This window comes from Aethalodelphis obliquidens, unplaced genomic scaffold, assembly GCF_003676395.1.
Source record: "Aethalodelphis obliquidens isolate GAN/ISIS:26980383/991018 unplaced genomic scaffold, ASM367639v1 scaffold44, whole genome shotgun sequence".
Lineage (NCBI taxonomy): Eukaryota > Metazoa > Chordata > Mammalia > Artiodactyla > Delphinidae > Aethalodelphis > Aethalodelphis obliquidens.
In genome coordinates, this window is record NW_020837988.1 from 11,932,707 (window position 1) to 11,960,207 (window position 27,501).

At 58.0% G+C, this 27,501-nt stretch overlaps 3 protein-coding genes across 6 annotated transcripts; all 3 read right to left on the minus strand.

Annotated features, from left to right (window-relative positions):
• Positions 1-388: 388 nt before the first annotated feature.
• On the minus strand, positions 389-6,065 carry PPP1R27 (protein phosphatase 1 regulatory subunit 27). Its single transcript, XM_027081019.1, has 3 exons — positions 1,253-6,065; positions 1,023-1,173; positions 389-738 (listed from the first exon to the last, which is right to left on the minus strand). The coding sequence occupies exons 1-3, from the start codon at positions 1,695-1,697 to the stop codon at positions 615-617; spliced, it is 720 nt and encodes a 239-aa protein (XP_026936820.1). The 5' UTR covers positions 1,698-6,065; the 3' UTR covers positions 389-614.
• A 110-nt stretch (positions 6,066-6,175) lies between these two features.
• On the minus strand, positions 6,176-17,003 carry P4HB (prolyl 4-hydroxylase subunit beta). Its single transcript, XM_027081016.1, has 11 exons — positions 16,776-17,003; positions 15,496-15,702; positions 13,251-13,384; positions 12,979-13,116; positions 9,251-9,355; positions 8,928-9,053; positions 8,547-8,747; positions 8,282-8,402; positions 8,016-8,197; positions 7,831-7,917; positions 6,176-7,074 (listed from the first exon to the last, which is right to left on the minus strand). The coding sequence occupies exons 1-11, from the start codon at positions 16,924-16,926 to the stop codon at positions 6,994-6,996; spliced, it is 1,533 nt and encodes a 510-aa protein (XP_026936817.1). The 5' UTR covers positions 16,927-17,003; the 3' UTR covers positions 6,176-6,993.
• Positions 17,004-18,367: 1,364 nt separating this feature from the next.
• Positions 18,368-26,419, minus strand: ARHGDIA (Rho GDP dissociation inhibitor alpha). Of its 4 annotated transcripts, none has more exons than XM_027081023.1 (6): positions 24,574-25,606; positions 24,388-24,471; positions 24,048-24,124; positions 23,904-23,967; positions 23,563-23,776; positions 18,368-18,449 (listed from the first exon to the last, which is right to left on the minus strand). In XM_027081023.1, exons 1-5 carry the CDS (start codon positions 24,761-24,763, stop codon positions 23,577-23,579), a joined length of 615 nt encoding a protein of 204 aa, XP_026936824.1. In that variant the 5' UTR covers positions 24,764-25,606; the 3' UTR covers positions 18,368-18,449; positions 23,563-23,576. The 4 variants fall into 4 exon arrangements, with proteins under 4 accessions (XP_026936824.1, XP_026936823.1, XP_026936822.1 ...); XM_027081022.1 differs by lacking the exon at positions 18,368-18,449 and adding an exon at positions 26,313-26,419 and having other exon boundaries at positions 22,412-23,776; positions 24,574-24,790; XM_027081021.1 differs by lacking the exon at positions 18,368-18,449 and adding an exon at positions 25,638-26,028 and having other exon boundaries at positions 22,412-23,776; positions 24,574-24,790.
• Between the last annotated feature and the right edge of the window lie 1,082 nt (positions 26,420-27,501).

Below are 27,501 nucleotides of genomic sequence, written 5' to 3' on the forward strand. Positions count from 1 at the left end.
CGCACGCGCACGCGCGAGGGCGCCGGCCACGTGACCGCCGGCGTGCAGGGTAGGGGCGGAGACTGAGGCTGGGGCTGAGGGTCTGGTGGCCGTGGGGTTTGTGGAGTTGGCGGCCGTGGGGGACGGGGGATGGCGCGGACGGGCTCTCGAGGCAGCGGGGTTCTGGGGGGTCCGGGCCGGCGGGGTCGGGGTCCTGGGACAGGGCCGGGGGGCAGCGGGGTCGACGAACTGCAGGAACTGGCAGTCGGGAGCCGCGGGGCTCTGGCTCCTTGCTCCGGCGCTGCCGGACCCCTAGACCAGAGTGGAGGGCGGGGTCCGCTGACCACAGGAGCAGCCGGAGCCGAAGGACTGGGACGGGCCGGTCCCCAGTAATCAGGCCATCACCACGGGCTTGGGAATCAGGTTTATTGAAAAAGTAGAAAGTGTCGCAATAAAAAATTCACCTGGAGGAAAAGCCAGGCCGGGGTCGGGGGGCGAGGGTTGTGCCCAAGTATGGGGTCCTGGCCAGCCTGGGCGGCCCCCAGCCCGCCTGGTGGGGCACTCCTGGCACTTGGGGCAGGTGGGCACCTGACGTCTCCAGGGAAGGCTAGAGCCCTAGGAGGGCGGGGCTGGGCTCAGTCCATCTTAGTCCCTTTGAATAACTCCACCAAGTCCTTGAAGTCAGGGTCAATGAGGTCCGAGGGCAGATCACCATCGTCGTTGGCTGCTTCTCTGTCTGCCCCCAGGGAAATGAGGTACCTGGGTGCAAAGGGCATCCCTGGTTGAGGAAGGGAGGTGGCCTGCAGGATGCTCACCCCTGCCCCAGGGTAGCAGGCTGGGGTTCTGAGGTCCACCTGTTCTTTATTTTTCCAGGTGAGGTGAGGAGGAAGAAACCAGACCCTTTGGAAACTACGGCTGACTTTTGCAGTTTTCTCTTGGGAGGGCAACAGGGCAGAAATGAGATTCCAGAAGCCCTTAGGGTTCTTAGCTACACCAGCAGGGCCACCTTTTGGGGGACCACATCCTGGAAGCCACCCTCTCACCTGGCTATGTCAGGGTACCCATCGCTGCAAGCGATGTGCAGGGGTGTCCAGCCTGTCTCATCTCGCTGATGAATGTCCGCCCCGTATTTGACTAGCAGCTTCACGCACTCCAGGTTTCCAGAAAGCACTGCTTCGTGAAGGGCAGCCAGACCTGAACAGGACAGGAGGGGTCAAGGCTCAGGCCTTCCCCTGCCACCCCACAGACCCTCACTGGCCCCACAGGCACTCACCTGAGGGGTGGATGGTGTCCAGGGAGACTTTCCGAGCCCGGATGAAGCGCCCCACCTGCTCCAGGTCGCCCTGGCGGATGTGGTCCAAGAACAGGACATCGTTAGGGAAGCGCACACTGCGATCAGCCAGTAGCCTCCGGCGCCGCTGCCTCGGGCTGTAGCGGGCATAGCGGACTGTTCTGCTGGGCATCCTGGCAGCTATGGTGTGGGCCACCCCTGTGGGGACCCTACTGCTTGGGGGAGGAAGGTGCCCAGACCAGAGTGGCGTGCAGGCTCTTCCGGCTGATGATGATCTCCAGCACAGCCACCTCAGTGCTCTCCGTGCTCCTGCTGGCCAGGGCACCTCCTGCTTATATAGGGCCCGCAGAGCTATATAAAGCTGCGCAGTCATGCTTACACCCGAGGGGCTGAAACTGAGCCGCTCCAGCCGTGCCCTCAGGATCATGTTTAGTGGTTCATCTTTCAACCCACCTGTCACTGTTCCTGGCCAAAGGGGTCAGATCCTTCCTGGCCACGCTCCCTGCCCCTCAGCTGGACCTCGAAGGTGCCTGACAGAGGGCAGGAGAGGCGCTAGAAGGGCAGGGCCCATAAGGAAGGCAAACAGGTACCAAGGTCAGGGTCTCCTACAGTCCCGGGAACTTGGGGAGAAGGGCATGATGTGTGGTGAGCACAGCTGCCTCTGCCTCCTGGGAAGGCAAGGGGGCCACCCACACCTGAGGAAGCACAGGACAGGGTCCTGCTGTGGAGAAGGCGGCCCATCCCTACTCATCTCCCTGTCACTTATCACCTTCCATCATGGCTCGTATCACTCTCAGGGCAGTTTTCCCAAAACGTGGGCTTCAGTGGCACTGCCCTGCTTGGAAATCTCCCAGATTAGAATCTAAATGCCTCAGCTCCCACTCAACCCATCCGACCTTACTTTGGGACCCCCCCCCCCACAGCCGCCTCCACCCCCAGGTCCTCATTCCCCTCCTTCCCATTCCCCTATATTCCTCCTGGTTCCAGGCTCCTGCTACTTCCTGCCAAGAACACAGGTGCTCACACTCAACATGGTATCTAGTCTGCTACCCAAGGACCATGATGCCATAGCTGTCACGTCCTGGGCTGTGTGTGCCCTCTGCACCTGACCTAGAGCATACTTACCTGTAGGAGCACAACCAGCGGAATTGTGAGATATCCCAGCAGGCTGAGCCAGCACTGGCTGCCTTCAGTGCGGCGGCCAAGGTCCGAGGTGGGGCTCAGGCTTCAGTGCGAGACAAGAGCCAATGGATGGACGCGCACAGGAGACACGCCCTGGGAGCAGAGCTGGGCCTGTGGGGTCCACACAGTCCCCGCAGCATCTGAAGCTGGCCATATTGCTCTTCCAGGGCTGCTGTAATGAAGTGCCAGACTGGGGGTCTCAAACAATAGTTCTGGAGATCAAGATCAAGCTGCCGGCAGGGCTGTTTCCTTCCCAGGGAGAATCTGCTCCAGGCCCATCTCCTGGCTTCTGGTGGCAAGTCGTTGACGTTCACTGGCCTGTAGATGTATCACCCATCTCCACCTTCGTGTTCACATGGTGCTGTCCCGGAGTAGGTGTCTGTGTCCAAATTTCCCCTTTTAATAAGGAGATCAGCCATTGGATTAGGGCCCACACTACTCTAGTATGACCTCATCTTAAGCAATCATATCTGCAACAACTCCACTTCCAAATAAGGTCACACGCTGGGGTATTGGGGGTTAACACTTCAAAACATGAATATTGGGGTGGGGTCCGGTTCAGCCCCTAACGTTGGCAAGATCCTCCGGGCAGTCACTGAAGGCCTGGATGCTGACAGAACCACGGATAGTCAGCACTCTGTATGGGGGGGGCAGGGACTTGGGCACCGGAAGTCCTTGCATCACCAGGCTGATCTTGATCCAACAAAATCAAATCAACAAATGCATCAGCACCCTAGGTGCAAAGCCTTGGGCCAAATGCTGCTGAGGATAGGCCACTGCCCGCGGTGGGCTCCCTGCCCTGACAGGGTTTCTCTGCCTGCCTTGTTGCCACTAATGTTACATGGGAAACTCCACCTGACTCAGACCCTGCAGGGGCCCGGAGGGAGGGGTGGTTCCCAGTGTTCCTGCATTTCAGGCTCAGAGTATGATGCTGGGTGGCCCTAACTCTTGGTCACTTGGGAGGAACTGGGTACAGTTTCTTCCGGCTTGTTTACACGAAGCCCAGAGACAAAGTCCTATGCTGTACACAGAGACAGAACTTTCCTTTGATGTGAAGATTGCCTTTTCTGATGTTGTGGAAAGTTCTGTCTGCCTGCCCTGCTCAGAGGATCAAATGAAAGAACTCCGATGAAGCTGCCACCAACAGCATGGTTTTTCCCACCAGTGACAGGCCTTAGGCCAGGCAGGGCAAACCATCAGGTGGGTCTCTTGGCGACCCCAAGAGCGACCCTCCCGCTCTATCCTGCTAGAGGCAAGCTGAGAGAGCTCAGGATCTCGGCTTTGGGGTTTCTGTTTGGATGTCTGGATCCAAGAAGGGACAGATGCCTGAAAGTCATTCTGTTCAGGACATGGGCAGCACGTCCTCAAAGCCATGGACACGGCCTACAGCAACTCACTCAGAAGCCTTTCGGCAGAAGCCAGCCATGAGCAGTCTAACCTGCTCTTCACACAACCACACCAGCACCAAACCTGTATTCACACAGCTTTGCCCCTGAGCCTCTGCCCGTGTGAACTTCTCAAGTGACCTGGTTTGCACAACTTTCAGGTTCTGCCTTCTGGAGAACTAAAGCAAGTGAAACACTCAGGGCAAAACTCTTACTTTGAAAAGTCCAAGGAAACTCAACTAGCAAAGCTTTGCATCTAGCAGAAAACAAGCCAGGGGCCTGGAGGGGAGTCTGTGCAGGGCCCACTCAGCTGCCTCCTGGCAGGTGCAGAAGCCAGACCTCGAGGGTCCGGTACACAGGCCCAGCAGTTGCTTTTTAGTTCCAGGCCAATAGCTTCCTACCAGCTGGACAGAGGAAGAGAGAGATTGGGACACCCCAGGCTGTTAAGCCTTGACTGCCTACCCCATAGCCTGCAAAGTTACTTCGCTAATCCACCAGCGTTGCCGGGTTTGGGACTCCAACCACCATGTCCCAGCAAACCCAGACCCAGGAATGTGCTAATCAGCTGCCTGGGCAAAAGGGGAAAGGTATCGGTGACTCACTCCCCCTCCCAGGAGCACATGACGGCCCTGTTCCGGGCAGCGACACCTGGTCCCAAGCTTTCTATGCGGAGGGCCAGGCTCCACACAGCTGGTCTGCAGGGGCACCCACGCCTGTCACGGGGCATAGCCCACCCCTTGCAGCTGTGACTCCTGACAGCCCTGCTCTCAGCCCACCCTGGGTTCCCTCCTCTGGAAACCACACGCATAACCCTGGGGAACCCGCTCACGTTTAGGAGGGCAGAGCTAACATCTCCCCAGCGATCTCCCACAGAAGCTCCAAGTGCCCGAGCTCACTCTTTCACGGATACACATCTCATTGTGTCAGCACAGCCGAGGCACAACACACACATACCCTGGAGCAGCCCTGGCACAGACCACCTGAGAACCAGGGAAGGGAGTCCGGCCATGGGCTGAGCTGGGGAGCGGTACCTGGATGCCAGAGCGTGTGGACAAGCCGGGGCTTGGTTGGTACTGCCAAGGGTGCTAACACCAGGTTCTCCCTGGACACCAGCTGTGTACCACACGCCCAGGTGAGAGGCAGGAGCAGTCCTGGGGTTTGTGAGGGCAAGAGCAGACACCTGGGCGTCTGGCTGGAGCGTAGCTGCGGTCATGGGGGAAATGACACACCCACCTCCCCATGGGCCGAGACCACAAAGGGAACCACATTCACAGCAAGTCTCATGGTCACGTCTGCTGGAACTGCCTCTGCCACCTCCAAGGTCCCAGCAGCATCAGAACTGGGGGCTGGGAATCAGGAAATGCATGCACACTTCCTATGCCAGGCAGCAAGTTGGAGGGACCGCTGGAGTACGTGGAGCGACAGGCCGGGCTCCTCGGAGACCTAGCCACATTTAGTCTGTCCTTGACCTCCCTAAGTGGACTGGATCTCCACCTGTTCCCTCCAATAACCTCATCAACAGCCCTGCTGTCCTACCTGTGGCTACAGATGTGTGCACAGAGCAACAGACGGGAAGCCCCGGGCTGGGCAGGGCTGTTCTGGCCGGGGGACAGACACCCATCTGAGCCCGGCTGGCCCCCTGTGGGTCTCCCACTCAGAGCTCTCCCCAAGGCCCAAGAGGTGTCACCAATCCACGCTCAGGTGCCATCAGCCCAACACTGCAGCCAGGCTGGCAGCTTTTGAGTTTGTGGGGGAAAAAAATCCATCGAGATGCTCTTCCCCATGTAACTACGAGTGAGCGGAGGTTCTAGAAGTCAAATTACATCTTAAAAATAGAGATTTGCAACCGTAACTCCAGATTCTTTTCTACATGAAGCTTTGGTGATGAGCACAGCATTCTTGAAGTCTGAATGCCCCTGATTTCTCATCAGAAGCTGCAGTGGTTCCAGACAGCGGTGGGGAGGGGCCGCTCCCCACCTGAGGGTTAAGGTTAGAGCCACGCGTCCCTGACCATCACGTCCTGACATGGCACATGGGGAGAATCCATGTTGTGACCACTGGATGCCCACGGCGGGTAAAGCTGCCGAACTGCGTCACGGGTAAGCCAGCCTGACGGCACAGGAACAGGGCCAAGAGGCAGCCCTCACCCCGTCATGATGGTGACAGCTCCGCACACTGTGCCCACAGGATTTGTGCACGCTTCTGCGTCTCTGCTGCGTTCCAAGAAAGAGATGTCTCGACAAGAGCGGCCCCCACCAAGCCCACCTCCTCTCCCGAGAAACCTGGAATTCCAGCCCCACTCCCCGTGCCTGGAGGTTGGAAGGCAGAGGCAACAACAGGCAGAAAATTTCAACTTTATTTGGCCAATGTGTCCAATTCCAATATTGTGGTAGAAATGCCTGAAGAACTGTCAACATGTGATTCGGCTCAAGCAAGCATCCTTGGCCGCCTCCCAGCCTGGAAACGGAGGGTCCTGGTTCTGCCTGGTGCGGGCCTCAGGCCACCCTGGATGTCACAGAGCAACAAGGACCCTGGCTTGGGGAAGGAGGGGGCTGCAGCTGCACCCTCCAGTCATGGGGGGGGCCCCTGTGACAGAAACCTGAAGTCACCATTTAACCAAACGATGCAGGAGCCACGCTCCACCATGGCAACACCGCATGAGGTGAGGGACCTGTCCAGACCGGCCTGGTCCTGCCCCACACAGGGGACAGGAGTCCCAGGGAGGCCTGGCCAAGGTGGAACAGACGCCCTGACTTCCAAAAACATCTAAAAATCCCACAGATGGAATTTTTTTTTAAAGTGATAGTATAAACCTAACAGGAATGAGACGTTGCCAGCATGAGATTCCAAAACATTTTAGCGGGCACTCTGGACAGAACCATGTACAAAAAAGTACACCACAATTTAAAAAAAAGGCCCACCAAGATGGGCTGGGCTGGCCTGGAAATAAACCCCTTTCCAAAAGTTGCAAAGCAAAGGAAGACGGGTTTAGATTTACACGTGTGTTAGAGTGAAGTGTGGCTTCAAAAAAGTTCCCTGCATTTCCGATCGACGCTCCCTCTCCGGGAGGGTCTGTGGGCGTCCGGAGGCTGTGCTGCTGGGTGTGCAGCCCACTGGGAGGTGCCGGGTTTGGGTGCCCAGGTCTGGTTTTCTGTGTTACAGTTCATCTTTCACAGCTTTTTGATCATCGTCTTCCTCCAGATCAGGCTCTTCTGCTTCTTCGAGGTCTTCTAGATCCTGGGACGGAGGATGAAAAGGAAGGGAAATGAGAGGTCCAGGCCAAGCTGGCATGCTGAGGCCCCCACACCCATGCCAAGTACGCCAGGGACCAGCTGGCCACTCAGGCACAAGCAGCCAACTTTGGTCTCTGTGAGCAGATGTGCGTATATGTGGGGTGCGCTTCCCGAGGAGAGCGAGGCACGGGGACTTCTGCCCACAAGACAGGGGGGAAGCAGAGCTGGTGCTGTGGCAGCCCAGCCCACGCCATCCAGCAGGTGAGCGCAGGGGCTGCCCCAGCGTGAAGACCAAGCAGGGAACTGCTGGTGTGTAACATCCACCCCTGTAGCCCTGGAGTCTGAGAGGCCAGTGGCAGCCCATGAACCACAGCGGCACAAACAGCCCTGGCGCTCCTCACCTGCCCCCGCCCCCCAGCAGGTCTGCCCCCTGGTCCCACATCCCCGCACTTCCGTTTCCGGGCGGGCCCTGCGGCCTCAGCTGACCATTCCCTTCACCACGCCCACCCTGCCACACCCTCCTGGCCTGGCACTTCTGATGTCCCCTCCACTACCCCCAGGTGACCCTCGCTGATGTGGACAGGCCTGAGCTCACACCCAGCAGAGCACCTCAGCTCGACAGGGAACGTACCAGACGAGCCTGAGAAGATTCCTGAGCAAACACTGGCACCTAAAAACCCTCGCAACACCCCTGTATAGTGCTACCCGGCAGCACTGAGAAAGCATGTCCCATGGGCGGCAGGGTCCGGTGACCACCTACATCATCATCCCCGGCTCCGTCCTGGCCGCCGCTCTCCAGGAACTTCTTAAAACCGTCCAGTGTCCGCTCCCCATTGTAGTCGATGACCTGTGGGGAGGGGAATGAGATGCGGGAAGCGGTCCTACCTGACAGCCCCCCACTGCCCCTGCACACCCTTCCCACCCAGGCCTCGATGGCGGGCGCACCATCCTGTCGGCGCTGGCGGGGAAGAACTTGAGCGTGGGGAAGCTGTGCACTTTCACCGCCTCCACCTCATTGGCTGTGGAGTCCATCTTGGCAATGATGACGTTCTCGTGGTCCTTATACGTCTCTCCCAGCTTATCCCAGATGGGGGCCAGCTGCTTGCAGTGACCGCACCACGGGGCGTCTGAAAGAGAGCCGTTCTGAGTCTTGCTCGGCCGGAAAGTACCCTGCCCCACCGAGCCCTGAGGAGCTGGAGGGCCTCACTTACAGAACTCCACAAAGACGTTCTTTTTCTCATCAAAAGCGACCTCTTCGAAGTTCTTCCCGACGAGCACTTTGACAGGCTGCTTGTCCCAGTCATCAGGCAGCTCCTGGCTCATCAGGTGGGGCTAGAGGGCAGGTAGAGCAGGGTCAGGCATGCGCGGTCACCCAGGGACCCCTCCGCTGCCTAGCTGCTTCCAGAGCCTCAGGAGGAGGTGCGCCCCCAGGATCCTCAGAAGTACCCCCAGCCCACCCCCAGACACGGCCTATACCTTGATCTTGCCCTCCAAGAAGCGGTGGCAGAACTCGGTGATCTTCTCTGCCGTCAGCTCGTCCGACTCTGGTTTGTACTTGGTCATCTCCTCCTCCAGCGTGATGAGGCGCACGGCCGGGCACTCCTCCTTCTTCAGGCCGAAGAACTCCAGGATGCGCTGGTTGTCAGCATGGTCGCTGTCGATGAAGATAAACAGGATCTTGGGGGAGAAAAGGCACGTTGACGGCACTGTAGGACAAGGGCTCCCTCTGCCTCCCTGCTGCCCACTCCCAACAGCTGGGACCCCGAGACTAAACAGGCTGTCCTGAGGCAGGAAGAACACTCTGGACCAGCCTTCAACCTGGGGCCGAGCCGCCCGCAGGCCACCGGGAGTGCTCACCTTGCCCTTGAAGCTCTCGGCAGCTTTTTTGAAGTTGCTCAGCTTTCCCTCGTAGTCGGACACGCTCTTCGGCAGGAACAGCAGGATGTGTGTCTTAATTTCCCCTCCGAAGATCTTCGGGGCTGTCTGTGTTAGAAACGCAAGTTACTTGGTCTGAGTCACAAACCAAACTGTTGACACAGGCTATTCTCTCAATGGCCCCAATGCCACCACAAGCCTGGACAACAGCAGGGGCTCTGCAAGTGGGGGTCCCCACGACCGAACATCATGACCCCCCGAAACCTCCCCCCACCAGGGGCAGGACCAGCAGCACAGAGCCACACCTGCTCAGTGAACTCGATGACCAGGGGTAACTGGTTGTGCTTGATGAAGTCCAGAAGTTTCTCCTTGGTGACCTCCCCCTCAAAGTTGTTCCGGCCTTCATCAAACTGTGGAGAGAGAAAGGTGTGGATGCCGAGGCTCTCCACAAAGCCCCCTATTGCCCCGGCTGGCCCGACTTGGCCAGGAACGCAGTCTGCAGCATTTTCCTGTCTGGGTTTTGAGCACAGTTGGGGGCAGGACCCACGTGCCTCCATCCAAACCAGGTGACGGCTGCAGGGACATAACCTCTGGGCAACCAGGCAACAGTGAGGTCACTAGGAGCGCACGCAGGCTCCCCACGAACACTGGCAGGCAGCCTCCCACGTGCCAGGATGGCAGCAGCTGACCCAGACCCTGCCCCGACATGTTCCTGACAAGCCACGAGAACCCCACGTCCTGGGTGCCAGAGGACTGCCTCATTGCCAAGTCCCTAAAACTGCAGCTCTCCCAGTGCGGGCCTCACCCCTGTGGGTCCAAGGCCCTCCCAGGGTGGATGCAAGGTCAGAGTGATTTTCACAATCATGCTCAGACGGCAGGTGCCTTGTCACCCTTTCCCCCCGGAGTGTGCAGTACGGTGTGACATTACGTCAGACTAAAGGTAAACAGGAGAACCCAGCTGTCTTCTGTTTGGGCAGACATTAGAGACCAGCAGAAATCTAAAATACCACTCTTACCCCTAAGATGTTGTCGTTGGGGAAAAATTAATTTTCACAAAAATATCTTTTTTTTGGCTGCACCATCTAGCTTGTGGGATCTTAGTTCCCCAACCAGAGATTGAACCCAGGCCCTCTGCAGTGAAAGTGCGGATTCCTAACCACTAGACCGCCAGGGAATTCCCCCAAAATGTCATTTTTTTTTTTTTTCAAAATGTCATTTTTGATAACATGTTAACATTTATTACTGTTACTTCAGAATGAACAAGTTATTTGTTTTTTTTTTCAATTTCTCAGTTCTAACTTCTAACACTTCTAACACAATAAAAATGGATAGGTGTAATACACACACACAAAAGCTCTGGGAACTCCAGTAACCTGTTAAGAGTTTCAAAGTCCTGAGGCCACGAAGGGCGAGGGCTGCCACTGCAGAGCCGCGAGATGTGGCCCTGCTCTGGATGGGGATGGCAGACACAGCTCCTCGTGAGGAAGGCTGAGCTGTGCCTTGGCCTGTCCAGCAGGTCAGTGAGCCTCCCATCACCCCTGTGAACTCAAATGGGACTTGGAGAGAAAAACCACTCACCTTCCTTTCCGGGTCATTCCCCTCTGTGTTTTCCTAAAGTAACTTCCAGAAAAGCAGGTGGCCACTTCCCACTCCCACTGCACTTATGTAGGGCCTGACACATGGCTTGATCACAACACGTGCTGCTAAGTAGGACCACACGGAGGGCCAGGAGCAGGGAGCTGAAGCCTGCTCTGCCTTCTCCACACCCGCAAAGGGAAGGTGCAGAGAAATAGGAAGGAAATGGAGGCGAGAGGCTGGCCTGGCCATGGCTGGGCACCATCAGGCATAAAATGGAGCCCCCAATAGAGGCAAATAGGCCGCCATCTCCACTCCTCCAAAACTGCCGTGCCTCTCTTGGGACGCAGTCTTCGAGGTAATACTGCCATGTCACACTATGTTCGGTGTCTGCTTTGGTAAAAACCAAACAGCCAGCTGCAGGAGGCCTGGGGTCCTGGGCAAAGGCCACCCCTCCAGACCACAATGCGAATGTCACGAACAGGCCCCACAGCCACGCTTAAGCCCCCAGCTTCAAAGATGAAAAAGAAAAACAAAGTAAACACCAAACAAAGACACAGGATGGTCAGCTCTCAAACCAGTGGTCCAAGTTCCAAAGACCTGGAACCCAGCTGACCTGGGACCCAAGTTGGGAATCTCGGGCTCAAGTTCTGCTGGAGCCCCACCCTCGCCATCCTCTCTCTCAAGTGGCAGCTGGACGTTCCTGGGAGCCCCATCCCGCTCTCGAAGCTGCCCACTGGAAGACCCAGCTAACTCTGAGGAACTAGGCGAACAGCCTGAAGGAAGGGGAACAAGTAACGGCAGAGAATGGGGACCACAGGCCGGGCAGGAATCTGCATCTTCTTCCTCTCATCTGTGGAGCTGTCTGACCCCCCAACACAAAGCCTGTGGGCTCTGCCAGGCTCTTCCTCACAGCTGCCCAAGGAAGCCATGCCGTTCCAGCACAGTCACCGGAAGCAAACGAGTGCAAGAGGGGATGCCCGCCCACTGGCACCAGACCTGAGGGGGTCGGCTGTGCCCAGCCTGCGTGAACACCAAAGACTTGAGGCCAAGAACAGATGAGCTACCGTGACTACAGTCTTTGCCGAACAAGAAACAATCGTGCTAACCTTCAAGGACATATGATCACCAAAACCATCGATCCAGTGTGACAAATGCCACTCCAGATCTCAAGGATAATGGAAAAGAACTGTGTGGACCAAAAAAAAAAAAAGAAAAAAAAAAAAGAACTGTGTGGACCAAGCTGATGAAAGGGGATCTGCAAGCTCTACAGGCCTGAGTCTCCCAGTCCCTCACCCAGAACTGCAGGGTGAGCCCAGGACCTTCGTTCCACTCAATTCCATCCAACTCGGCAGGGTTTTTTCCTAATCAGCTGTTAATTACAGTTTCCTGGGCACTTTTGGGAAGACAATCGACTAATTTAGCAATTCTATTCCCTTTAGGGGACATCATGAGGATGTCTACTAAGAAAAGAGAGCATATATAATGCCTTGAGTTCTTTCGAAAAAAGGGCTTCAGACAGAGCTGAAAGCAAGCTGCCCCAGAACCCTGTGCAGCTGGGAGGCCCCGCCCCATGCTCCCCACCCCCAGGCGCTGGAGGCTCAGCGGTGCCCCACCGGGAGTGCACACACAGTGGGGGGTCAGCCCCCCAAACACTGCGTCCTTTCTGACCACTCGATTTACAACTTTGCTGTAACACTAATTCTAACTACCTTCTAACCCTGGGGACAAAACAGGACAGGAGTCAAAGGCCCAGCCCCACCCCCACAGCCTTCCCTCCTCCACTCAGCACCCAGTCCAAGGACAGCTGTGTCCCAAGAGCATGGGTGCTCAGCCACTGTCTGCTGGCTAAGATAAAAGAGAGACCCCCATCGCCCACTCGGGTAATGCCTGCACACACCCATCTCAGCTGTGTCCTAGCAAGAGCGCAGAGCGGTTAAAAGACACACGGAAGGAATAACAGACATGGGGCTGGGGGAGCCTGGAGGAGCCCGAGGGAGCCCTGGGGCCAGGCTCTACCAACAGGGTGGGAACACATGCCACTAATACTCCAGAGTGGAAACAAACAGGAGTGACAGCTGCACAACATCGCAAATGTAATTAATGCCGCTGAATCCTATACTTAAAAGTGGTTAAAATGCCAAACTTTGGTACAGGTATCACCACAGCTTTCCTTTAACAAGCTAACACTCCGAAGCCGCCTGGCTTCCATAGAACACTGCACCGGGGCCACCACAGAAGCTGGAACAAAGGGCCCACAGCTGAAGGGCTGAAGGCCACTGTTTAAGAGGCTCCTACAACCTGACGTTGCAAAATGGGCCCTGATAACAGGTGGGCCTCAGTCCAGCAGCCAGCGCCGCCCGGGCAAGGTCCTCGAAGGCAACACCAGCCCTGCAGCACAGCACCGCAACTACCCACGGGGGGGGCAGGAGAGGGATGCTGCCCGAGGGCCACTCACCTTCTTAAAGAGGACAACGCCGTCCTTGTCCAGCTGGTATTTGGAGAACATGTCACTGTTGGATGTGATCCCGAAGGGGATGTCATCGGTGGCCTCTGCTGCCAGTAAGAACTGCTTGGCAGACTCCGACTCCACGTCCTGGAGAGGAGAAACAGAGGTGGCTGCCACCACAACACTGAGAACCCCTGCCCTGGTCAGCAACAGGGCAGACTGTGGTGCCCAGGCCACAGCAGGAGGAAGGAAGACCCAGGATGAAGTTCCAAAGCCTCTACCTTAAAGAAGCCGATGACTGCCACCTCGCTGGACTCCACCAAGGCCTCCGCGGCAGCCGCGTCAGACAGCGTGCTGGCAGCAGGACCTGTGCGCTTCTTCAGCCAGTTCACGATATCGTCGGCTTCTCTGCCAGCTGCACCCAAACACATGCAGGGTCCACTTGAAACCAGGGGTGCGCCCACCCTCCCCGCCCATCCTTATCCGACCTCTCTGCCAAAACCAGAGCAAAACATCCTCTTGCCACAGAAAAGGCATCTTGTCTACATACCTGCCCAAATTCCAGGGCTAAAAAGGATTTTCCGAGTATATGGGAGACTGTGGTTGTGTTTAAAGGAGGAAAAGGCAGTGGTTACCTCTGGATAATAGATTACAAGTCATTTTTTTCCACCAATACCTTTGCATCTTGTAAATTTTCCTTGACATTTAAATTCATTAAACACATGTGCACTTTCCCCCCAGTGGTCTCACACTGGGCTTCATCTTAATCAGAGATGTGGTAGGATTGGAAGAAAGGGCTGGTTAGCAAGTCAGCCTCAAGGCCAGCTTTCCCCTGCGAAAGCGGGCTGGGCTCTACCACCTCGTGCGCCAAGGTTGGTCAGGTGTCCTCGCCCCGCATGCCTCCTGGACTGACAGGAGGAAGAGATCAGCCCATGCACACCACCCAAGCAGATAAAACGAAAAGGAAGAAAACTGCTCCTCCTGAGACTGAGGCTAGTTATCCTTTTTCCCCTCATAGGGTGCAACTATCTGGTCCAGCCTGGAAAGGGTTGCCAAATCTCATGTTTAAAAGAACTCTGCCTTAGGGACTTCCCTGGTGGTCCAATGGGTAAGACTCCACGCTCCCAACGCAGGGGGCCCGAGTTCGATCCCGGGTCAGGGAACTGGTTCCCGCATGCCGCAACTAAGACCCGGCACAGCCAAAATAGATAAATAAAATATTTTTTAAAAAATAGCTTTAGGGGGCTTCCCTGGTGGCACAGTGGTTGAGGGTCCGCCTGCCGATGCAGGGGACGCGGGTTCATGCCCCGATCCGGGAAGATCCCACATGCCGCGGAGCGGCTGGGCCCGTGAGCCATGGCCGCTGAGCCTGCGCGTCTGGAGCCTGTGCTCCGTAACGGGAGAGGCCACAACAGTGAGAGGTCCGCGTACCGCAAAAAAAAAAAAAAAAAAAATAGCTTTAGGACTTCCCTGGTGGCACAGTGGTTAAGAATCTGCCTGCCGATGCAGGGGACACGGGTTTGATCCCTGGTCTGGGAAGATCCCACATGCCGTGGAGCCACTAAGCCCACAAGCCACAACTACTAAAGCCTGCGTGCCTAGAGCCCGTGCTCCGCAACAAGAGAAGCCATCACAATGAGAAGCCTGTGCACCGCAACGAAGAGTAGCCCCCGCTTGCTGCAACTAGAGAAAGCCCGCGCACAGCAACGAAGACCCAACACAGCCACAAATAGATAAATATTTTTAAAAAAGAAACAAAACACTTAAGATAAATCTTTAAAAAATAGCTTAAAAAAAAAAAGCATTCTGCAGAGAATAAGTGAAAGCTGTGCTATCAGTTACAGGTGGAGTCAGAAAGAGTTGTCTCATCTACAAAGCCTTAGTGTTAGTGACGGGATCATGGTAACTCTGCATAAGGCACTTCCATTCCAAAAGTGAACATAAGTAAAAGTGGGAGCAATGAAACAGCAGCCTACTGAAAAGACCAGAGCTGCTGACATCAGAACAAGATGTGCTGCTCTAAAGGATTCTAGCAGATAAGCCACAGAACCTGTTTTACAGACAAAGATTCTCCGCTGTCACTGGTACCGACCAGGCTACACAGGGGAGGCGGCCGAGCAGCGACTGAGGGCCTGTGCCGCAGACGAAGCCGGGCACGGATTCAAGCTCTGCCACGACCGGCACGAGCCCCAGACCGGTACCCACGGATCTCCGCTTGCCCCTCCTCTGTGAAAGGCCCTTGCTCCCGCCTTGGTGGCAGGCACACCAGAGAGCCAGCAAAGGCGGACGTGTTGCTCCATTTGCTCAGCCTCCCCCCACTTGCTGGTCACCTTAGGACAAGCTTCAGCCTACTAGCCACCCCCCTGGGATGACCCTCTCCACTTGAGAGGTTCAGGAATGAGAGAATGTTCCTCACACAACCCTCAGAGTCTGAACTAGACCTAGAATGGGTTCAAGAATGGGTTCTCCTCCACGCCTCTTGTCTTCAAGAACTGCAGGCAATGAAAGGACGTGCCGCGGTCACACCTGTGTACTCTTTGGGGGACGCCGTGTCTCCGTTCTTGAAGAACTTGATGGTAGGGTAGCCACGGACGCCATACTGCTGGGCCAAGTCAGACTCTTCAGTAGCATCCACCTTGGCCAGTCTGATCTCAGAACCTTCTGCCTTCAGCTTCCCAGCTGCTTTGGCATACTCCGGGGCCAGAGCCTTGCAGTGGCCACACCATGGGGCATCTGGGAGAGAAAGCAAGACCTAGAAGGCAGCACCAACCCACTCCACTGCCTCCCCTCCCTTCTCCTTTGCTACTTCCCTCCATAAAATCCTTATCTTTGAACCAAGATAACCCCTCTGAACCCACAGGTTGAGCTGATAGCTTGGTTCTCTTGGGCAATATCCGATAGAGGCCGTGAATGACAAACCACCAGCCCCACTCTGCTTTGTCTTCAATGATTAGCAACTTCCTACTACCTGCAGGCGATCAGGGCAGTTGAGTCCCCGGAATTTCCCTTTAGGAACCAAAGAAGTTAGGCAGCTAAAGCCACGGCAGCCGTGTACTCGGTGAGACTAATCATGAGTACAAGACTCACATCTAACACGAGCTCTTTAGACTCTCTCTGAACTCAGGTTAGCAGCTGTCTTAGGCCTAAGATTTCCCCCTGAAATAGTCAGGGCTCAAACACTTATGGACACAAAGGTTTTGGATTCTGGTTGGCAACACTGTTAATCAGAAGACAGCTGTTCCCGGTGGAAGGTGGTGTGGGCAGGGGCAGTGTTTTCTGGGAACTGGTCCAGGCAAGCAATTAGGGGACTGGACCCTGCGTGGTCCTTCGTAGTTGTAGCAGCTTACACAGTCGACCCTGTTTTACTTAGGCTATTCAAGACATCCTGCCATGTGGACCTCAGGCATAAAAGCACATTCAAGCTGTCTGCCCTTGGTCACCCTCAGGGTCCAGCTGGGCTGGAGGGATGCCCCCAAGACACGGGCAGCGCACGGACGCTGACAGGTCTGTGGACTGTTTCCGCTTAAGGATGTGCCTCTCCAGGGGCTAGGAGTCAGCGCATCCATGGGGTGGCCGGAAAGCTGACAGCCCTTTAGACCCCCAACCCACCTCTGGCGGGGCCGGGGGAGGGAGGGTGGGGAGGGGCGCCCAGGACCCCTGCGCCCCCCCACCCTCCAGCCCCCCTCCGTCCCTCTGTCCCCCCGGTGCTCCTGCACCCCTGGCCCCTCCTCTGTCCCCACTCCGTCCCCACGCCGCGGTGACGGCGAGGCCCGGTCCGGACGGACGGACAAGCGGGCGGCACTCACAGAACTCCACCAGCAGGTACTTGTGGGCCGCCAGCGCCTCGTCGAAGTTGCCCTTATGGAGCACCAGGACGTGGTCCTCCTCGTCGGGGGCGCCGGCGCCCGCGCGGACTAGCGCGGCCAGGGCCAAGCAGAACAGAGCACGGCGTAGCATGTCGAAACGATCTCCGCGCTCCTGTTGGCGCCGCCAGGACAGCAGGCCACAAGAGCGCGCACTGCCCGCCCCGCCCTTATAACTCAGGCCGCAGAGCGCGCGCCCGCCCGCGCCCACCTCCGATTGGCCGGTGGGCTGCGGGGCCCGCCTCCGCCGCTCTCGCATTGGGCGTCCACACTGGCCACGGCCCCGGATTCGGAATCGCTACGGGCACCTCCCTCGCCCTCGCCCAGGATTGGCCAAGGAGCTCGCGCTCCCACTCTTTCCCGGCCTCTCATTGGCTCCTGACGGAGAACTTTCTCTCCCTGGCCTTGTGACTGGTGGCTTTCTCCTACACCTTCAGCGGGTCTGGAATGGCTGCTACCTTCGGGGGCCTGGGCTCTGCGACTCCTGATTGGCCGAGACATGCGCGAACCCCGCGCGATCCTTCGTCGAACGTGGCAATGGGGCGGAGTCCCCGGCTGAGGGGCGGAGCCGCGCTTGCGCCTCCGAAACCCCTCGTGTTGCTTTCTGACTGGACCGCGTATCCCCAATTGACACCGCCCCCCAGCTCTGCAGACTGGAAACTGAGCTGACGCGCTTCCGGCGCGCGTGAGGCCCGTGCGGCCCCTGCAGTGGCGGGGCTCTGGTTCGGGCGTCGCCCCGGGGGCCTCAGCGGGCGGCTCGGGCGCTCCAGGTGGCGGCGTAGCGAGGCGCAGGGGCAGCGCGCGGGGGGCGCGGGGAGGACCGAGGCAGGACGCAATGGGGCCGGCAAGACTCGGCTCGGCCCGGAATGGGGCCGCCTGCCTTGGTGAGAGGGTCAGGGCCGGCACCGTCTCCTGCGGCACCTTCCCTCCCTCCCACCGGCTGCCAGTCCCACGAAGCAGCCCCTGGGTCGCTTTCAGGCGCCCGGGTAGACCCGCGCCGTCCACTAGGGGGGTCGCTAGCGGCCACTGAGCTCTAAAATGCGGCCGAGCAGCGTGACTGGGAGTGAGCGTAACACGCACCGGACGTCAAGACTGAGGACGGGAGGGGAGTGTACGATATTCCCTTGATGTCTTTTTATATTGACATGTTGAGATATTTTGTATACGATGACTTAAGTAAAAGTATTAAAGCTTTTTTTTTCCTCCAGTTTTTTTCTTTAACGTGGCTTTAGAACATTTAAAATAACATACGTCGCCCAAATGTTGCTTCTGTCGGGCGGCGCGGCTCTGGACGGAGCAGCTCCTTTTCCTTCACAGCTCAAAGCCTAACTCTAACCCCACCCCACCCCCGTCTACACTCTCTTCTTCATTTGTGTTCACTTCCTCGGTTGTGAAATGCCAACCCCACTGATTTTCATTCATCATCGATTTAATAACTTGACAGGAAAAAGGAGGACACTCCCACATTAAATGTACACGTTGGCAATATAATAACATCCTGATTTCAGAAATGGTAAAACATAGAAAAAAAGATGTTTTTGTACTTCTGAGAGTTTGCATTTATTGACACGTAGCTCCTGAGGGCCTGTCTTCTCATCTCTTGTGGTACCTCCTCACCTAGAATATGAATTCCTGAAGGTCAAGACCAGGTTCTCTGTGCCCCTCCCCCAGGGCCAGTAGAACAAGAGTCAGTCAGAGGTGGTTGTAGCTCCTGGGATGCCTGTCTACCTCACAGAAGGCACTGTACAGGAGCTGGGCCTCAGGCAACGAAAGGCTATGAACATGTGTCTCTGCAGCTGCAGCCTCCACCCCAGTTCAGTGGGGTCCTGGCCCGCTGAGTGGCAGTGATTCAAAATAAGCCATCACAGGCACCCTCTGCTCTCTGGGAAAGGGTGGGAATTGCCTCATATCTCCTGCCCTATCTCCCAACATTTTTGTGATTGCCATGACCCCGATTTACAGACCACAATTTGGGTCTGAGACAAGGGACATTTGTACCACGTCTAGATTTCAGAGGCACTCATGAAATCAGAGTTTAGATGCCTAAATTTTTGGACTTTAGTTTTTTCATCTGATAGGGACAGAGTGAAGAGATACCAAGATGTTGATTAGTTTGTGATGGTTTGGAGGCAGCTTAGCCTCACAGCATACGGTAAAGTAGTTACAAAAGATGAGAATACTGGGACCAAGGGGAGAACAGACCAGACGCAGGACAGCAAGGATCTGAGTTGCTGGCTGTGGTTGACTCTCACTCTGGTTCAGTCTGGGCCTCCATGGCCAAAGCCAAGGGTAATTGGGACACACCTTGATGCAGGTGATGACAGGCCACTGTTCTGCAGCCCAGGTGAACCCAGCCAAGTCATCGTTCTGTGAAAACCAGGGCTCTGGCCTGGGCAGGGCACGGTATTTTCATGCCTTGCCTGCATTGGTGCACCTTCTCAAAGCACGTCCGCAGGGAAGTGGGGTTCCCAGAAAGCTGGAGGGAGGCCATGTTTGGGGATGCCCCAGGTCTCCAGTCTCTGGGGTTGGTCAGTAGTTGGGTGAGGTGCAGGGGTGCATCCTTCCCCCCAGGACACAGGCCAGGTTCACTGTACACCTCTGCAAGCCTTGGCCCTGAGGGGAGGGCCAGCGTCTGTCTTTTTCCTAAGGCCACTCACATGCCTTTCATGGGCAACTCTAGGAAGAGGCGACGGAGCCGTGTTCACTCTCATACCAGTGCCCTGAGCTGGAGTGCACCTTTGGAGAGCAGAGCCAGTGGCTGTGGCTCTGGCATCTCTCTGAACCCAGTACAGCTGCTTCAGGATGTCCTCCAGGGGTCTCTCACACCCAGAGGAAGTGCTCATTAAACACTGGTTGAACAACTGAGTGATAAAACATATTGATAAAGACTACTCTCAAAAATAGAGTTCTTGGGGACTTCCCTGGTGGCGCAGTGGTTAAGAATCCACCTGCCAATGCAGGGGACATGGGTTCGAGCCCTGGTCTGGGAAGATTCGACATGCCGCGGAGCAACTAAGCCCGTGCGCCACAGCTACTGAGCCTGCACTCTACAGCCCGTGTGCCAGAACTACTGAAGCCGGTGCGCCTAGAGCCCGTGCTCTGCAACAAGAGGAGCCACCCAATGAGATGCCTGCACACTGCAACGAAGAGTAGCTGCCGCTCGCCACAACTCAAGAAAGCCTGCGTCGCAGCAACGAAGACCCAATACAGCCAGAAAAATAAATAAATTAAAAAAAAAAAAAAAGATTCCACGCTTCCACAGCAGGGGGCACGGGTTTGATCCCCCGTCAGGGATCTAAGATCCTGCGTCCCGGCTGGTGTGGCCAAATATTAAAAAAACAAAAAAAGTTCTCAGAATAAAACAACTCCCTTTCAACCCAACTGGAGGCATTGAGGGAGTTAACAGCTGGCTCCTGGACACCCAGGAAGTCCTCCTGACTGCAGGTTTCCACTGTGGAGCAGGAGCAGGGGAGCGAGGGCTGTGCCATGGGCCACACAGCCCTGCACATGCGTGAGCTGGGACATAGGAAGAAGGTGCAGTGGTGAGCGTGGCCCTGGTGGACTGAAGTGGACCCTGATTGTAAAGTATGACAGTGCTGGGCATGGAGAAGATTCTAGCAAGCTACAATAACTGGTGAGTAGTCACAATAAAGGCGCTGACCTTGTGTCCACTGCCACTCTCCTCAGTGGAAGAAGGGTCCATCTAGGGGATGGCTGAGGAGGCAGAAGCTTGGGGATGACTAGGGCTATGGACAGAGGGAGGGAGTGGAGAGGAAGGGTCACAGGCACTGGCTCACTAGGGCAGGGAGCCCCGGCCCAGCGGCACTGAGCTGTACAGACAGGTTTGGGTTTGGGGTGGAACCAGAAGGATCAGGTTAGACTTGGGACCTGAGAGACACGTCATGCAGGTCCTGCAGGTGCCACCTCATGTAATCCTTCACCAGAGGAGGAACGAGAACAAAGTCCTGGCTGTTGGCAGCGTGTCTGTACTACTTGGCACTTGGGGTCTGAGTTCACATATCAAACCAAAGCTTGGAAAATCCAAGAGCTAGTAGGCCTCCTGGCTTGCCGGAGCCTCGGAAGGCCCTCGCCCAATAAACCAAACGGCTGCCAGCACAGGCTGACCCTAGGTTTGAAGATTTTCACTGGACCTCTTAGGAGGTGGACAGGGAGAGATAGAGCGGCTGTGGCTGGCCCCGGGGCTCCTGCAGACTGAAACTTGTAGCCACCGCCTGGGAGCCTTTCCCCTCCAAGGGTAGAGCTGTTTCAGAGGTAGCTGTGTCTGAGTTTAGTGGGAAAGGCCTTGGGCCTCGGAACCCAGAGCTGTGCAGTCTCACTACCTCCCCCTGCCTCCAGCAGACAGTCCTGGGAGAGGCTGGTTAGGGTCCTTGACCCCTGTGGATTCCAGAGCTGGGGGGTACGGCTCTTGGATTTACGTCTGGGCCAGCTGCTGCACCAAGTGGCATTTTATCCCATTACCCAGCCCAGCGCCCAGACTCCAAAATCCCACCAGGGCCCTGGTAAGGAAGGCCAGGAGATAGCCAGCCCTGTGGGTGCCATCCTGGCATGACATGTGGTCACTGAACTGCGGGTGGAGGTGAAAGGGTACCTCCGAGTCCATCCCAGCTGGTGATAAGGTCCTGGGAGGGCTCACCCTACTGATAAGCACTGGGAAGAGTGCAGCCAAGGCGGGATCAGGGAAGCGGCTGCCTAGGTGTGACACATACCACTCTCCTCACCGGCTCAGCACAAAGGGAGATTCTGCAACCAACACTGAGCCATAAAAGGGAGTTTCTGGAACCGACACTCCGGAGCTGGGGATTCCTAACTGCCCTTTCCTGCCTCAGGGCTGGGAAAGGGTGTGTTAGGTACTGGGTGCCCTTGGAGGTGATGCTCTGAGGCAGCACAGTCCCTGCTACCCCAAGGTCCTGAAGAGACCCTGATGGTCAGCGGGACTGGCTGTGGAGCATGCATGGCCCTTGGCAGTCCTTCAGGGCTCGCTAGGTGCTCTCTTGTACCTCCATGCAGCGAGGGTCCCCATCTCCTCCCGTTCATCTCACCTTACCAATCCCACCTTTGGACCTCTGGCCCTGCCTGGCCCTACAGGGCACAGGGGCTTGGCCGGCCTTCCATGTCACCCTCCATTGGCCCTGCTGCCCATGGTGCCAACTTCTCCACCTTCCTACCTAGCTTGGAGTCCTTATCCCAGGTCCCTTGCGACCCAGTCATCCCATTTGTTCCCAAGTCTTCAGCACGATTCCTCTTCTCTGAGGCTGAAAGTGTTCCCTCCCAGAGGCTCAGACAGGGCCCATGAGTCGGGTGCCGGAGCCACTCTGGACACCCCACCAGGTCCAGGGCCTGACTGTGCCCCGCCCTTTCCCCACAAGAGCTGAAAGGGTAGCACTGGCCTCGCGGGCTGACATGACTAAGAAAGGGCTTAAAACCCATTATCCTTCAACAGCCACAGGAGCAGTGGCGACTGCACCTGGCCCCTGGCCGGCCTCTGGGTGCCCTGGGGTAGCAGAGGAATGGGGCCCCACTTCCCCTTTCCCACCAGGAGACGACCAGCAGACACCCTGGCTCCTTAGGGGGAGTTTATTTCCCGGTCAGAAAAGGAGAAGCAGGACAGGCTCTTGTGCGTTCTAGGCCCGGGCCTGACCGGGGAGGGGCAGGGTTGGGTGGGGGGCACAGGGGACGGCTCCAGCTGTGCAAGCTTGGTCCCACAGTTGTCCTGGCTGGGTCCTGGTTGGCCTGCTGGGGATGGTGGCACCGAGCCTGGGGGCAGAGGCAGCAGGCCAGTGGGCCCAGAGGACGGCACATATGGAGGCAATAAATACCGACAGGCCAGGCACATGACTCCAGGCCGGCAGGCCCAGGCGGGACAGGTAAGGCTTGGCCACTGGTTTTGTCTGCTGAGGGCTCTCTCGTGGGGCCGTGGGCTCTAGGCACTGCCCACCGGGACAGAGAAGGCAGAGGTGTGAGGACACCCAGCCTCCCAGATGGGACTGGAGGCCGCTCAAGGTTTGGCATTTGGCTTTCCCAAGCCCCTGGAGCCGTCCCCGCAGCCCTGGCCAGGGGGAGGGGGACTGGCCAGGCCCAGGCAGACCGGGGAGCAGCAGCAGCACATCCCACACACCTTCTCGGGCCACGGGGATCACAGACGGGGCAGGGACTGGGGGAGACCACATGCTCATGCAGACACGGGGTTAGGAGATTAGTGACGCCCCCTCAGCACACGTTCCACATGTTAAGGCATCATGGTTAGACGGTTACTGACAGCGATGGATGGACTGACCGGGGAGAAGTGAAAGCTGGAGGACGACCGGCCCAACGAGGCCCCACGTGGTACACCCCACCCCCACCAGGAGGGCGTGCCAGAACACGAGGTGGGGCAACAGAGAAGGCCCAGGGGACCTAAGCCCCTCTGCAATGCCTGGCTCCCTTGCCAGGACCTCAGGTCGGGTTAGGACAGTGGGGAAACCTCAAGGGATACAGAAGGGGAGGTGTAGACCTCCCTCCCCACAGCACAGGCGGAAGCAGCGACAACACTAGACCACCGAGGAGGCTGGGGCCAGCAGGCTGGAAGGGTGGAGGAGGGACAGACAGGCCGGCCAGGAGGCAGACCAGGGGGAGTGGCGGCAGCGTGGGCGGGCCCTGTCAGCACTTTGGTCTGGGGTCGGGAGGGGTGGGGAGGGGCATGTCCGTCCTTCCGTCCGCCCGCCCTGCCCACCTCCCAGCCACGGCTCAGTCCTTCCACTCCTTCTTGATGGTGAGGTTCCACTCCCAGGACAGGTGGTCAGTCCTGTCGTCGTCTGTGAAGCGGGACTTGATGTTGTAGCTGCCTCGAGCCAGCATGCCCTTGGGGGCCTCCTCCATGGGGGTCAGGAACTCGTATTCCTCCGCCCGAGGCCCATAGCTCCCCACCATGTAGTCGGTCTTGTCAACTGCGATGCAGAAAAGGCGTCAGTCAGGGAGCAGAGCTGGGTGTTTCCTCTCTCCCTCCCGATCCCTGAGCCCCTGGGTGGCCACCTCCCTCCTGGGGGCTCGGGCCTGGCGCCCACCCTCACTCACTCTTAACGCCTTTCCTGTACGTGTGCTGGATGTACTTCATGCCGGACACGATCTCTCGGTTCACCTGCAAGGAGGCACCCCAAGCAGGGCTCAGCCAGGATCCCCAGCCCCAGACCCTGGCACCTCCCTGAGCCTCCTCCTTACCCGGAAGGAGATTTTTATCCTGTATTCCACACCTTCCTTCAGCACAAAGGACTGCTTCTTAAAGCTCTCCAGATCACCTGCATTTGACAGGAACGCCACACTAGGAGGTTCAGCCAGGGGAAGCCTCTGGCCCTGGTGGGGTGCCCCTTCCACCCGGCGCCCCCACATAAGCCTTGGCAACCCAGACCTAGACCACACCAAAGCCAGAACCTTTTAAGACCACTTGGCTACACTTCTTGTGCTCCCCACAAGAGGGCACCAGCACCCCAACAAACTATTTTTAGGGGAAGCAGCAGGGTGCCAGGCAGCCCCAGCCAGGAACCTCAGAGATGCCACTCACCTGTCAGGTCCAGCTCCAAGGGGCCCGGGGCGGTGCTACAAACCAGAATCAGTCGGGTCACCACAACATTGGGGACATTGGGGTCTGCAAAGTGACAGCAAGTTAGAGTTTCACCAGTGGGGAAAATAGTAGCAAACATCCAGAAAAGCGACAGGTGTCCACACACACCCACCAGGGCCCACTCACCAGCGGACACAGCCACACGGCCCAGCAGGGCCTCCTTGTACTTGCGCAGACTCTCGTCGTCCTTGTCCAGCTCCTGGATCTCCTGGATGCTCTTCTGGGCCGGGGGCTTGTAGTTGACCGAGTGCTCATCCTCCTCGTTCTCAGCCGCAATCTGCGCCAGCTGCTCGGCTGTGGGCTCCTGCTCAGCCATACTCACCTCTAGCTAGGTCTGGGACACCTGTGGGCAGGGTAGCATGGGCTGTGGCATCTCGGAGGGACCCAGTGTTCCCCCTCCTGCCCCTCTGCAAGTCCCCCAGGTGATCTGCGTCAGATCTCTGCAGGTGGCCAAGCCCCACCTGGGCCCAAGGAGAGGTGCACCTTCTGTAACAGGAAAGCAACGACAGCCAGAACTTTGAAAAGGCCCCAGACACTGGCTCCTGAGGCCCAGAGGGGCCACACTTACCTCCTTGCCCTGCCTACCTCAGGGGACCCCACCCCAGGTCCAGCACCCAGAGCTAAATGGAACCTGCAGCCTGCTCCTAGGGGAGACCAAGCACAGCTCCCCTGCTGCCCAGGAAACAGCAGCACCCTGGTCCCTCCAGGCAACATCAGGACCAAGTCCTGCTGCTTATTCTGAACTGCCCAGGCCCTTGCCTCAAGGGACCCCTCCTGCTGGGTCCTCTCTAACCAGAGGGTTCCTTCGGACACGTCCTAGCTGCAAACCAAAGCCTTTGTTCAAGACACAGGTCAGTTCTGTCTCACTCTTCAAACACAGGACTCTCCTAAGGCTCAGATGACAAGGCCAACCTCAGTCTCACAGGTAAGTCCTAAAATGGCATGAGAGATCCTAAGTGTCTGCCAACCATATCTCCAATTGTAAGGGTCTGCGACCTAGAATTTGCGAACCGCTGCAAACATGTGGTAGTCTCAGGACCCTCCTTCCGGACCCTGCCCCAGAAGAGCCCGCAGCAGTGCTGACAAAGAGAGGAGCAGCGATGGGGCAGCCACTGGGCTTCCTTCGGTAAGGATGACCGTCGCACCCCCTAGAATCCCTGAGGAGTATCTGAAACCCGCTCAGATCTAACCTGGAAGTGCAGGAGGTGGGTCAGGGCCACCAGTTGCCAGTAAAGATAGCCAAGGCTGGGACCCGTGCGAGGATCAGATCTTACAAAGGGCCGCTAGGGACCCGGAACCGCCCGGCCGCCGCAGGCGGGGTGGGGCCGGCCCGCTTTTCCAGACCTCCCTGCTGCTTCCTTTGGAATTCCTCTAGAAGACTCACGCCCTAACGCCACTCAATCGCGGCCGCAGGCGACAGGATCCTTTAAGTGCGATGGCGCGGCCCGCACTTCCGCAGGGCCTGCAATCTGGGCCGGGCGCGGCCCGGCGCGTGGGGTGGGGCGCGGGGACCTCACCGCCCAAGGGAAGGGGCGTCCGGCCTGGCCCGGGCCCGCGCGCACCAGCGGGGAGGGGGTCCTGGGCACGAGCGGCGACCACAAAAGAGGCCTGCACAACCCCCGGATCCCGCCCCCAGCACCCAAGCCCCCGCCTCCGGATCCCAGCGCCCCCGACCCGCACGTGGGCCCGCCCTACGCCCAGGCCACCGCCCGCTGTCAATGCCGCCCCCGCCCGGCGCAGACCCCTCGGCTGGGCTGGCGGGCGGGGCGGGCGGCGAGAACAAAGGCGCGGCCCCGGCCTCCTCCCCCGCGGCCGCCCCGCCTGCCGCGCCCACCGCGCTCGCCAGCCCCGCCGCCCGCGCTCACCGGAGGATCGTCCTCGCCGCTCTAGCGCTCCCTCCCGCACAGAATGACGAACCTTGCCGCCCCGCCCGCGCGCGCCCGGCCGGCCACTTCCGGGGTCACGCGACTTCCGCTCGCGACGGGCGGGCTGCGGAGAGCGCATGCGCGCGGGCCCTGGCGTCTGCGCGCCGCCGCCATCTTGTGGGCACGGCCTCGTGGGCGCGTCCTGCGTGGGCGGTGCGACGGTGGGGACGTTTACGGAGGCCTATCCCGTTGGGGCTTCTACGCCCTTTGCCCCAGGCATTTTTTGGACCCGGGCATCCCCAGGGGTCAGCCCGCAAGCTGAAGGGGCGGGGCAGTGTCACAGTCTCGCTGAGCCCCACGCGGAACGTGGGCGCGGCGTGGCATTTCCGTGAGGTGCTGGAACGCGCGTCTGTCAACGGGCGCGTCTCCCACGGCCACGCCTCCTTCTGTGGGTATGCAGCCGTCATTCTGCGAGGACAAACGGGCCCGGCCTGTCCCCTCTAGGAGCCGGGGTCAGCGGATGGCCGCCGTCCAGCCTGAGGCGGCCTTCGCGCCCAGTCGCTGCTGTCCGGCCTCCTGGAAGTTACCGCCGGACGTTCATCCGCGGGTGTCGGCCTGGCGCGCCCTTCCAGGAGAGGGATCGGTGCGCCTGCCGAGCTTTTCGCTCCTTCCAGACCAAGTCAGCATGTGGTCGCCCTGCCAGGAGCTCCTGCCCCAGACGCCACGGCCGACCCGGGTTCTCCAGCCGCATGGCGAGTATTGGACATTTGCCCATGCGCTCAACCCAGGAGCATTTTGCAGCTCCAGGTGGGGCCCATGATTTGTGACCAATGTGGTGGGCCTGGCGGAGCCCGCGCCGCCAATGCCCGCCAAGCACCCCACTTCCTCCTCCTCCTCGCGGGGTCTGAGCCCCCAAATGTTCAACACCAGAATCATCACAAACACACACCCCTAGATTGCGCGTAGGAGGGCCTTTTAGGCCATAGAACTTAATGCGAAATACTGACCTTGGTATCTTTTCGAAATGTCTTAACTTTTGATGAGTATTTGCGAGTTTTCTCTATCTAAGAGTCTCACTGGTCCCTTTACGTGTAGGAAGTTGAGTTGGCCAAAGACAGAGCATTCCAGTATGGTATTTATTCGGTGTGTGCTTCTGAGGCTTCCTGCCACTGAAAACCGCGATGCTAGA

Coding starts and splice junctions, on each gene's coding strand:
- PPP1R27 (XM_027081019.1), bottom strand. CDS start 1,697: ATGATCCTGAGGGCACGGCTGGAGCGGCTCAGTTTCAGCCCCTCGGGT. Junction 1,174..1,252: donor GGACACCATCCACCCCTCAG/GTGAGTGCCTGT, acceptor TGTCCTGTTCAG/GTCTGGCTGCCCTTCACGAA. Junction 739..1,022: donor GGGTACCCTGACATAGCCAG/GTGAGAGGGTGG, acceptor CTTTGCACCCAG/GTACCTCATTTCCCTGGGGG.
- P4HB (XM_027081016.1), bottom strand. CDS start 16,926: ATGCTACGCCGTGCTCTGTTCTGCTTGGCCCTGGCCGCGCTAGTCCGC. Junction 8,403..8,546: donor TCTTGGAGGGCAAGATCAAG/GTATAGGCCGTG, acceptor CCTGCCCTCTAG/CCCCACCTGATGAGCCAGGA. Junction 8,198..8,281: donor GAACGTCTTTGTGGAGTTCT/GTAAGTGAGGCC, acceptor GCTCTCTTTCAG/ACGCCCCGTGGTGCGGTCAC.
- ARHGDIA (XM_027081023.1), bottom strand. CDS start 24,763: ATGGCTGAGCAGGAGCCCACAGCCGAGCAGCTGGCGCAGATTGCGGCT. Junction 24,472..24,573: donor CCGTGTGGCTGTGTCCGCTG/GTGAGTGGGCCC, acceptor GTCACTTTGCAG/ACCCCAATGTCCCCAATGTT. Junction 24,125..24,387: donor CTTGGAGCTGGACCTGACAG/GTGAGTGGCATC, acceptor TGTCAAATGCAG/GTGATCTGGAGAGCTTTAAG.